Source organism: Oncorhynchus masou, chromosome 6 (genome assembly GCF_036934945.1).
Source record: "Oncorhynchus masou masou isolate Uvic2021 chromosome 6, UVic_Omas_1.1, whole genome shotgun sequence".
Lineage (NCBI taxonomy): Eukaryota > Metazoa > Chordata > Actinopteri > Salmoniformes > Salmonidae > Oncorhynchus > Oncorhynchus masou.
Window position 1 is genome coordinate 57316767 of NC_088217.1, and position 12416 is coordinate 57329182.

The 12416-nt window shown below is 41.9% G+C and overlaps 1 protein-coding gene across 1 annotated transcript; it reads right to left on the minus strand.

The window, feature by feature from the left end:
- Window positions 1-2211: 2211 nt before the first annotated feature.
- On the minus strand, window positions 2212-11853 carry LOC135541164 (transcription factor Sp7-like). Its single transcript, XM_064967276.1, has 2 exons — window positions 11755-11853; window positions 2212-4398 (listed from the first exon to the last, which is right to left on the minus strand). Exons 1-2 carry the CDS (start codon window positions 11773-11775, stop codon window positions 3073-3075), a joined length of 1347 nt encoding a protein of 448 aa, XP_064823348.1. The 5' UTR covers window positions 11776-11853; the 3' UTR covers window positions 2212-3072.
- Window positions 11854-12416: the final 563 nt, after the last annotated feature.

The window sequence follows — 12416 nt, forward strand, 5'->3', positions numbered from 1 at the left end:
TTTCCCTGTTCCCCTCTTCCCCCTCTCTCTCAGGTCTTATCTTGTTTTTCACTCGTGCCTGGTTGCCTAGCCTACCGTCAACATTCTCCTCCCTCTCTCCCCCTCCAGTCACCACTCCTCCCTTTCTCTCTCTCTCCCCAGCCTCCAGCCCTGTTGATAGACCCTAGTCACACCTGCAGACACCTGTGCCTTTGTCCTGTGTTTAATAACCCTGGCCCTCTTACACCCAGGGGCTGAGGAGGCTTGTGGAAGCTCTGCTCCACAAGTTCCCATCAGCTTTGTCTGTAAACTCCATTGTTTCTGCAGCTATTCAGCCATACTAAGATAAAGGCAGGAAAGACTGTGTCATTAACATATGCTGAGACATTCTAACAATCTATATTTCTTTTTAAAAGGAAAACATTGCCCTAGGGACAAATCTGAGTGGTGATGATGATTCATAAAGCTTGGTGAGGTTATTGAACTTTATCTCAGTCCATGTTATTCTTCCATGTTCTATCTTCTTAACTCCTAAACTAAACATGGTTTGATTGAATGTTTGCAATGAGGCCACGCAATGAGTTGGGTGGGGGAATAGACAGTGTTGATGGTTTTAACAGGTTGGTTAGGCGTCCTTTGGATATTTTGGACTCCCTGTATCCTAGTTGAATCAGGAAATAGAGAATTTTGTGAGTCTGGGGTAGGGGGTAGTAGGAGAGAGAGAGACATATGGTACAGTTTGACTGTACCATATGTCAGTTTTTTGATTGTCAGTTTTTTTGTCAATTGTCAGTTTTTCACTTGCCATGTATTTATCTTTTTATGACTGTATTTTAAGCTTCCTAAAAATAAAGTTAAGGTTACCAGCTACCACTGTTACCACCACTGCTGCTGTGCTAACCGTCTGGGGTAGCTATATTAAACAGGGAGAAAAATACCAGTTGTACAAGACTACTTAAAAGCCACTGACCCTCCTCTACCCCCTGTCTCCACTCTGCCTTGCCTGACACACCCTACCCTCCCTACCCATTCCCCCACTACAAGCCTTTAATATGTTGTGGACTGGACAGCATAGAGCAGTGCGGCAGGAGCAGTGCACCCACTTCAGACCACTATAAACATGTCACTCCTTGATGACAGACTGGGCCTGGGGATGTTTTATAGAAATGGACCTCAACTACAGCTCATTAGAAGAGTTAAATTGGAACCATGAGGAAGGGAAGTGTAAATGGAAGAGCAGGACAGGGGAATCTGTATGGGGGTTGGGAGTTGGGGGTGGGGGTTAGGACAGCTTTGAAGTGCTTGAGGAAAGCTGTCCTTTAATGTGACATGTTCTGAAATGTAATGTTGAAATTGTTTCACGGTATACCACACTGTGCGCAAACATATTTTCTCACTAATAAAATGTGAATTGAGTTTGAAATATATAATTCGAAATGATAAGAAAAATAGTTTGGACTCAAGTAAGCAATTTTTGTAATCCCATAAACTGCATTGTGCTGCCTTCCATCCACCAACCACATTACTCTTCCTTTCCTTTCAAAAGAAAATGTATTTAGTACCATGTCATTGACAACACTGATGTCCATGTTCCTCGGTCTTCTCCCTCAACACCTCTCTTGACAATCACTTAATTCTAACTTAACCTCAGTAATCCATACCTTCAGGTAGGTCCTCTCCTATGCAGAAACTATTCCCTCCAGTCCACATCCTCATGTTTTTTGTCCTTTATCTCTCTCTAACTCCCTCAATAAACCATGCAATTACTTTCCTCCTCCATCTCCCTTCTTCCTCCCATTCCCTCCCTCCTTCCCTCACTTAACTGGACCTGGACCATTGCTAGGTCTAATTGACTCTGTGAGGCTGAAGAGAGACCTGATTGTCTCCGTGGTAACTATAGTGGTGTAACTACAGTGGCTCTGTCAAAGGGGTTATTGTGTCGACCAGAGAGTACATCTCAGTCGACCGCTTTGTTTGTGGCGCCTGCAAGAAGATAATGAAGGTATTTTGGTGGAGGGGTGGAGGCAAGAAGATCAAGGTGGAGGGGAATACATGCAGTAAGATTATGGCAATAGAAAGAGGGATTTAGAGGACAGAGGGAAGGAAAGATGAAAGAGATATCCAGAGTTTATTATCCAAAATATCCATCATGCATTAGTGTGATAAATGTAGGATATGAAAATATACCATCTGATCACTATCTAACTTAAGTGTTTTAATATTGTTGTTGCAAGTGTCATTTTCATTACAGTTAGTTGTAAAAGAGGTTAATCAACAAAACAGAGAAGGGCAGAAAAATAACACTGCACTAGAATCAGCCAAGCCACCAAAGGCTTTCATTAACTATCAACGTGGCAGGTGTGCAGACTTCCCAATAGAAAGGTTATGTAGAAATAGTAGTTTTCAGAAACAACTAAACCTTCAAACACTACAGCACCAACAACATCATCTTAGTTATAATCAATAAATAAAAGAAACAACAAAAATCTTAATTACTAAATTATCATCAATGGCCAGCTTTAACTTGCCATTTATGAGGCAATAATACGCTGTCTGCACAATGCAAGATCATCTTTAAGTCTTATAATATAAGACATAAATTAGATTATTTGTGTAAATAGAAAATTAAATAATACATAAGAGAAAGCATACATACACACATTTGGAAACCCAAAAACAAAATGTATGCAGTATCAGATTAAACCACTACTTGTCTGTTTCTTACTGAAGTAATAAAGTACAAAATGAAACTTTATGGAGTAAGCAATACCCCATAAACTCCCTCATGCTATCTACACTTATTTTCTTCTTTGGTTTCCTAGTAAGTTTACCTCTGCTCTTGCAGAAAATGAAGAAATGTTGTGTGTGGTGGCTGTGTGTACATGTGTGTGTGTGGTCCACAGAATGTGTATTTTCAACCTGCCTGTCCGGTTATCTTGATCAATGTCAAATGCATCCTTTGACAAACAATGTCAGAGTGTGGGAAGCATGTACTAATACAAAAGAATGATGTTTGTTTTTAGCTACATAGTTAACTTTGCAGCACAACAATGGTGCAACAACTAACCCTACAAGACAACATATAGAATGAAGTTAGATCTCCAGCAGTCCACTGCTCATTTCCACCCCATTGCCTGAACCAGTTTTCTCTCCTTTGTTAGTAGGGTCACTAGGGACTCCTCCATTATTCTGCATGGCCGTGTTGGGTTTATTGGGGTCTGCCATCTCCTCATTCCTGGTGTCCTGGGTCTCTCCCTCCCCGGTATTTCCCTGCTGCAGGGCAGACTCTGCATGCGTCTTCTGGTGCTTGCTGAGGTGGTCACTGCGGGTGAATCTCTTGTTACACAGCAGGCAGGTGAACTTCTTCTCCCGCGTGTGCGTGCGGACATGCCTCTCCAGTTCGTCGGAGCGTGTGAATCGCTTCCCACAGAACAGCCAGTTGCAGACGAAGGGTCTCTCTCCTGTGTGCCAGCGGAGGTGGGCCTTGAGATGCGAGGCCTTCCCATAGACTTTCCCACATCCTGGGATGTGGCAGCTATGGACAGGCTTCTTCCTCAGGGATGCAGCTGAGGCCCCCAGCCGCTCCAACTCCTGGCAGTTGGGACAGTCACAGGTAGACCTGCCAGTGGTGGTTCCTCCATACCCTCGTGATCCAGCTGCAGGCTTCAGGCCCATCTGACTCTCCATCAGCCCCCCGCCGGACACCTGCTTGGGCTTGTACATGTCCTGAGGCAGCATGTGCTGGGAGGACTGGAGGAGGTGTGATGAGGAGCCCAGGCTCACTGAGGGGTACTGAGCTGCGTTGATGGAGGTGAAGTCAGAGGCATAGCTGGGCAGCTGGGGGCTGAGGGAGGCTTGGGGAGGGATGGGCTGGAGGGAGCCCTGGAGGCTGTCGGTCTGGGGCTGGGCAGCACTTAACCAGTTGGTGTTGGGGTGGACTTCCCACCAGGAGGATGTGGCATTGGAGGGGGCAGCGGTGATGCCGGAGTGGATGCCAGCCTTGTACCAGGAGCCGTAGGGGTGGGTCATGTCCAGGGAGGTGTAGACGCTGGTCAGACAGTCGGCTGTGCCGTGGGCTTTGGACACCAGCAAGGACTGCTCCTGGGACATGGAGGTCTGGAAGGGGTGGGAGAGAGGGTTGTACTCAGACGTGTACCCCCCAGAAGACGGTAGTGGACTCTCGGTGGGTGTGAGTAGCCTCCCTCCGGAGCTCAACAACCCAGTATAGGAGTTCTCAATGCTCTCCCCTCCCCTGCCGTTCTTCTGGAGGTCTAAGGTCATGCTATACTGCTTCTTGTCTGGAACGGTGCTGCCGGTGCCGGTCTTTCCAGGTGTGGCTGAGTCCCTCACAGGGCTTCCAAACTTGTTGCAGGTGGCGGTTAGCATAGCAAAAGAACTGGAGCCATAACGAGCTTCCTCCTAGAGAGATGAGGAGACAGGAGGGATTAGACACAGGAAATGGCTGCTACTACTATTGCTTCTGTCAGTGTCAACACTAATCAAAACAGTATGGCAGGCTGTTTTTTCTGCTTTCCCCTCTCATTTGTTTTTCAGCTGAATTTAAATGAAATGACTGTCTTAATATAGGCTGCTTGTTTTGGCAAAGTGACTGGCAAAGTGGAAAATAGGAATTAAATGTGATTAGAATGTGAATTTTAATTTTTTGATACTTTGCAACAACTTAGCATGCTAGCTAATCCTTCCCCTAACCCTAACCTTAACTCTTAACCCTGACCCAAAACCCAGGGTTTCCCAAACTCGGTCCTCGGAACCCCAAGGGGTGCACGTTTTGGTTTTTGCCCTAGAAAAACACAGCTGATTCAAATAATCAACTAATTTTCAAGCTTTGATAATTTGAATCAGCTGTGTAGTGTTAGGACAAAAAAATGAAATGTGCAACCCTTGGGGTCCAGAGTGCCGAGTTTGTGAATCTCTGCTCTAACCTAACGTAGCATATCATACTAAAGCAGTCAAACATAGAATATCATACTAAAGCAGTTGACCGGTCAAGATGTAGGATACTATACGTCCTACAATTCGTATTTTATGATACAACCTCTATTACATTTGTAGTAGGCCAATGTAATGTAACCTAACCTAACCTAATGTAACCTATAGTGACATATCATACTAAATGGGAGTGGCACACATTTTAGTAAAATATAATATGTTTTAATCTGAGACCAGGTTGCTCAAGAAACCTCTAGCATGTATAGTGTACATCAAGTCTTAGGACTTTTAGGCTGATGCAGTGCCTTCACAAAGTATTCATACACCTTGATTTAATCCACATTTTGTTGTGTTACAGCCTGAATTCAAATGGATTACATTTATTTTTTCTCACCCATCGACACACAATACTCCATAATGACAAAGTGAAAACATATTTTTAGAAATGTTTGCAAATGTATTGAAAATGAAATACAGAAATATCGAATTATCTAATCACACCCCTGAGGAAATACTTTGTAGAAGCACCTTTGGCAGGAATTACGGCTGTGAGTTCAAAGAGCTTTCCACATCATCGATTGTGCAACATTTTCCCATCATTCTTTTCAAAAGTCTTCAAGCTCTGTCAAATTGGTTGTTTGTAACTGCTAGACAGCCATTTCCATGTCTTGCATTAAATTTTCAATTTGCCAGTAGATTGTCAACTTGATCCATGATGATGAATGCTAGTTTGCTAGCTAAGATGTTGAAAGTATGATGTTGACATCATCAGTCCAATCAAAGCTACTGTAGATATGATGTGATTTGATATAATTGTATCTGTGGCCAATGACCTTAAACCTTCCTGGGTGGGCACTTCTAATGTAACTCTATGGCAGCACCCAAGGGGCTTGAATTTTCGAACTCCACCCTTCAATTTTGCAGTGATGTAGTGTCCCCATGAGTGGCAGAACAGTGAGCCAATCACGGCGCTAGACTAATGTTCTCTAATAATTAGAGAACTTTACCAACCCCTACACTCAGTATTTTTCCGCTGGCTACCCCACCACAGAAAGCACTGAGCTAGGCTGAAAATTGGAGCTGCCTTACTCAAGAAAGCAAAAAAGAGACTAAGTTTGTATGAGGCTTTAATAACTCAACGATGATGATGATGATTGTATTTACATAGTTTTTTTGCAAACTGATATGTGACACGTATTAATGCCCCCCAAAATATGTGGGACCTGTTTTGCATGTTATTTTGTCATTAATATGTTTCACACCTCAGTTTGCAAACAATTTACTATATATGAACATTTTAGAATATATATTTATATATATATATTGCTAATCAGGTGGAGCTCAAAACAGGTGGGGCAGCCTGAATGACGGGTCGCACTGTCCACAATACTAACCTAATTTACAGTGAAAAAGAAGGAAGCCTGTACAGAAAAAAATATATATTCTAAAATGTTCATCCCGTTTACAACAAAACAGTAAAGTAGTGCTGCAGAACATTTGGCAAAATAATTCACTTTTTGTCCTAAATACAAAGTGTTATGTCTAGGGCAAATCCATTACAACCCATTACTGAATACCATTCTCCATATTTTCAAGCATAGTGGTGGCTGCATCATGTTATAGGTATGCTTGTAATCGTTTAAGAACTGCAGAGTTTTTAAGGATACAACATTTATGGAATAGAGTTAAGCACCGACAAAATCCTAGAGGAAAACCTGGTTTAGTCTGCTTTCCACCAGGCACTGGGAGAGGAATTCACCTTTCAGCAGGACATTAACCTAATGCACAAGGGCACATCTACACTGGAGTTGCTAACCAAGAAGACAGTGAATGTTCCTGAGGACTGGGTTACATTTTTTACATTTCATATAAAGAATGAAGAGAAATTATAGATAAAAGGTATCGGTGCTCATCGGCCATTGGGCATAAACATTGAGACAAACATGAGAGGACTGCCTCTCATCTGCTCATCATCCCCTTATGCCATAGTTTGTACATCTCAATTGTCAGTAGAAACCACATCTGTTTAAGCAAGTTAGCCATATAAGTTATACATTTTTTTCAAGGCAGTAAATGAGGCTGAATGAACTGTTTCACTGCCAGACAAGACTCCGCTGATAGCCAGGTGTAGCAGTTGTAAGGTATAGTCCCTAACAGTTTGCGGGCACTGTTTGTCACCATTATAGTGCAATTAATACAGTATATTGTTTAGTGTTGTTTTGTGGGTTGCTGGCATGCATAATTATTCTTTTTTGTTTGCCCCACCAAAATATACAGTTGAAGTTTACATACACCTTAATAACCAAATACATTTAACTCAATTTTTCACAATTCCTGACATTTAATCCTAGTACAAATGCCCTGTCTAAAGTCAATTAGGATCAAAACTTTATTTTAAGAATGTGAAATGTCAGAATAGCAGTAGAGAGACCGATTTATTTCAGCTTTTATTTCGTTCATCACATTCCCAGTGGGTCAGAAGTTTACATACACTCAATTAGTGTTTGGTACCGTTGCACTTAAATTGTTTAACTTGGGTCAAACTCTTCAGGTAGCCTTCCACATGCTTTCCACAATAAATTGGGCGAATTTTGGCCCATTCCTCCTGACAGAGCTGTTGTGACTGAGTCAGGTTTTATAGGCCTCCTTGCTCACACATGCTTTTTCAGTTCTGTCCACAAATTTTATTTAGGAATTAGTTCAGGGCTTTGTGATGGCCTCTCCAATACCTTGACTTTGGTTTCCTTAAGCCATTTTGTCACAACTTTGGAAGTATGCTTGGGGTCATTGTCCATTTGGAAGACCCATTTGCGAGCAAGCTTTAACATCCTCACTGATGTCTCGAGATGTTGCTTCAATATATCCACATCATCTTCCTGCCTCATGATGCCATCTATTTTTGAAGTGCACCAGTTCCTCCTGCAGCAAGCACCCCCATAACATGATGCTGCCACCAACGTGCTTCATGGTTGGTATGGTGTTCTTTGGCTTGCAAGCCTCCCCCTTTTTCCTCCAAACATAACAATGGTCATTATAGCCAAACAGTTTCATTTTTGTTACATCAGACCAGAGATTTCTCCAAAAAGTATTATCTTCACCACATGTGCAGTTGCAAACCGTAGTCTGGCGTTTTTTATGGTGGTTTTGGAGCAGTGGCTTCTTCCTTGCTGAGCGGCCTTTCTGGTTATGTCGATATAGGACTCGTTTACTGTGGATATAGATACTTTTTTACCTGTTTCCTTCAGCATCTTCACAAGGTCCTTTGCTGTTGTTCTGGGATTGATTTGCACTTTTCACACCAAAGTATATTCATCTCTACGAAACAGAACGCGTCTCCTTCCTGAGCGGTATGATGGCTGCGTGGTCCCATGGTGTTTATACTTGCATACTATTGTTTGTACAGATGCTGGTTAGACCACCTCCAGGGTCCGTGGGAAGGGTAAGTGACTCAGGCTGTGTCGACAGTACCATCTTTGACAACTGGCTCTACCACTTTGCCCACAGTGTTGGTTGCACCCCTGAGGAACCCCACATCCTTATCATCGATGGGCACCACTCCCATAAGACCCTGGAGGCTTTCTTGCCAGCAAGAGGCCAGGGAGTTATTCTCATCACTCTGCCACCCCACTGCAGCCAGAAGATGCAGCCGTTAGACCGTACCTTCTTCAAGGGTCTGAAGGCCTTTTACAACAGGGCAGGAGATCAGTGGATGACGACGCTTCCTGGGGAAAAGATAGGTATAAACCAAATGGCTGGCCTCTTCGCAAAGGCCTATAACAAGGTGGCCAGTGTGGAGAGAGGAGTAGAGGCTTCCGGGCCAGTGGGCTGTGACCTTTGAAAAAGACATCTTTACAGAGGCGGACTTCTTGGCCACGAATGTTATAGAGCAGCCTGAGCCCATTGCCGGTAAGAAAAAGTAATCTAAATGAATTAAAAATAGCAGAAGCAGCATGGACGTGGTAGAAAGTGTTTATTGTACAAACACCAATGTATTGTTTTTGTTGTTTATTTTGAATGCATAGTCTCCATTCAACCACAGTGCTCTACCGCCACCGCTGCCACCTCTACCGCTGCCATCACTAGCTCTACAGTACCTCCACCTCCACCAGCTCTAACACCAAAATCTCTACCTCCACCACATCTACCTCTGCCACAACCTCCACCCTGCAGCCTACCCTTGTTCCAAATGTTGTTAAAAAAAATAAAGTCAGCACTCATTTTAGGGAATATATGTATTTCTAAATCAAATCAAATCAAATTTTATATATATATATATATATATATATATATATATATATATATATATATATATATATATTTCTATATAGTGATTAGAAGTGTTTATTGTACCAATCCTCACGTGTTCTTGTTTGTTTGTTTGTTTTTGCTTAAACCAACAGCCAACAGCTACAGCAGTTCAATTGGAGTTGTCCCTGAGGCCGAAGCTCCAGGAGGAGAGTCCGAAGAAGAGGAAGGCAGAGTCTGCGGCTGTGCTGACAGCCTCACCTTACAAAAGGTTGATGGAGGAAAATGCTCGACAGAAACATCAACAAGAAGAAAAGAGAAGTTCTTTAAAAAAGGGTTGTCTCAAAGAAGGTTGTTGCCACACAACAAGCCACATCAGCCACCAAAGAAGGGGATGCAGAGTGTATTTTCTGTAAGGAGCTGTTTTCATTCACAGGTCGGGACTGGATTAGGTGTGAGCAGTACAGGATCTGGTTTCATGAGTAGTGCTCCAATTTCACTGTACATAGCTTAATTTGTGACCTATGTACAAATTAGCATTGTGCAATCGCAGAGCATGAGAGATGCAACATCATTGTTACATTGAATTAGTTGAGTTATGATGTATTATTATTGAATTTTATATTCCAATGTTATTAGTTATATTCCATTCTAATATTATATTCCAATTCATATATTTTTATTTTAGGAATTCACAACAAGTATTGAAAACCTTTTGCTCCTGAATGTCATTTTAAAGACTGCTGGGATTTTCTTGCATTATTTCAATAATATTTAGTGCAATTGTACATACTGGATTACATGGAAAAAGAACAACGAAGAAAGAACAAAGAAAATGAATGTGCAGGTGAGTTAAAACCTCTTAAGGATCTACCACTTTTTTTCAATTTTTGCCTAAAATGACATACCCAAATGAACCGCCTGTAGCTCAGGCATTGAAGCAAGGATATGCATATTCTTGATACCATTTTAAAGGGAACACTTTGAAGTTTGTGGACAATTTGAATGTAGGAGAATATAACATAATAGATCTGGTGAAAAGAAAAAACAATGAAAAAACAACTGTTTTTTGTAATTTTTTTGTACCATCATCTTTGAAATGCAAGAGAAAGGCCATAATATATTATTCCAGCCCTGGCACAATTTTGATTTTGGCCACTAGATGGCAGCAGTGTATGTGCAACGTTTTAGACTGATCCATGAACCGTTGCATTTCTGTTCAACATTTTGTATCAAGACTGCCCAAATGTGCCTAATTGGTTTATTAATAACTTTTCAACTGTGCACTCTCCTCAAACAATAGTATGGTATTATTTCACTGTAATAACTACTGTAAATTGGACAGTGCAGTTAGATTACCAAGAATATATTCTTTCTGCCAATATCAGATATGTCTATGTCCTGGGAAATGTCCTTGTTACTTACAACCTCATGCTAATCGCATTAGCCTACGTTAGCTCAACCGTCTCGTGGGGGACCCACTGATCCTGAAGAAGAATTTCGAAATAAAATTGATTAAATGGATTAACCCTATGCCATAATTTTCTGCAATAACCACCATACTTTAAAAACACCCCTTTTCTAAAAACAACAATTAATAACATTCTTCTTAGTGGAGGCTAGTTACCCCCTAGTACCCTATAGCCTACTCGATTGTTTGGCAGATTCAAGTTATTAAACTTAAGACCATTAGGTCTCTAGTCTCCTCACAGAAGCAACAAAGTCCCCAGGGCGTCGCATGGCTGTTGAGGGTGAATTTACCCGTCTCCCTAATAAGCGCCTGCTGTCGATTTGGCGTATCCTGTTGCCATAGCTCCCGTTTCCAGGTTAATTGCTGTCAATCCATTTTCAATCCCCTCCCCGTTGAGTTTTAGCTTGTATGTCCCCTGCTTTAGTTTTGATGACCGGCAGAGATGTAGGCTAATAATTTAATTGCAGTGGAATCTTTTGGGAAGGGTTGGAGAGAGATTACATAGCGTGTAACATAATGTAGCGTTTCTTGTTGATTTTGTTGTTGACTGATTTGCCAAACATGTGGGCTCCAAGCTGTCGTCTAAGCAGTAGGCCTAACCAAACTTTTCAGTAAGAATCTTCGGTCATATAGAGCTTCATGTTGGCCGTGTTTTCCTAGGTCTGCTATATCATCCAACGTGCCTAACCTAACGGTTACCTACACTTTAATGCTGTTGATGACCTTCAAAATAAAGTCCTTGCTTTTGACAGATTTTTTTTGTCAGAGAATGCAGGTACGCACACCAATTCTGACAGATGGAGAGCCAACCGTTACATTTAGGCCATAGCCTATAGGTTTTCACAATCTAATATTGTCTTATAAAAGCCTATTTGTGGAATGTCAACAGTGCAACGTTCTTTCTCATTTTCTCCATTACCTCAAGAACATACCCTAACGACATGACTGATCGTTCAAGGATCTCACTGAACAGACAGATATAGTAGCCTACCAGTGCGCATTAAGTTGACCTCGACACTCAGTTCATGAAAAATACAGCAGCAATTGGCGCCCTAACTGTAAAACAACTTAAAAGTTAATTCAAAAACACATACAAGTATATTCCATACCTCCAGGATAGATGCAGCCATCCCTGAGAAACAAAGTCCAAAGAGTCGAGAGGGAAGTTGTATAGACTGTTATCTTCTCTGCTCGTGGTCCCAGGACAGTTTGGGAGAACTCCGGCACGAGCGCACAGACCTCTTTGGAAAGAGAGAGCCCGCCCCTTAATTATAGGGTCCGCGATCTTTGAAGATTCGCTGAGGCAATAAAGGAGAGAGGGAAGGGAAAATGAGGGCATTGGAGGAGAAGAGAAGACATCCCACCTCCCAAAATTCAGATTGACAAATCCAGATGAATCTTGGGGAAATAAATGGGTGGTTGGCTATTATAGGGGCTATTATGAAAGAATAGATAAAGACTTCAATTGTCTGGTAATTTACACCCTGCTTGCATCAAAGCCACCACCATGCTCATTCAGGTTCACAATATAGTAATGCATGCGTTCTGTCAGCGTCGACATTATATAGGTAGCCTATTTATAGCCTACCTGCTAATATTAAGTTAAATAATGTTAAACATCTTTGGCGCTAATGATGCGTTGATAGAAACTATGTTTACTGGCAAAAGCATGCGTTATGGTCTCCAAATAGGCCGAATCTTCAAATATAACAAAATAATACCTTAATAGTAAAACGCCTACTACTTCAACTGCCCCTACTTCAACTACACC

What these genes read in the sequence shown, in the direction of transcription:
- LOC135541164 (XM_064967276.1), bottom strand. Translation starts at nt 11,775, where the DNA reads ATGGCTGCATCTATCCTGGAG. An exon ending in TGGCTGCATCTATCCTGGAG is followed by an intron (nt 4,399 to 11,754) that starts GTATGGAATATA and finishes TCATCTCTCTAG; the next exon opens with GAGGAAGCTCGTTATGGCTC.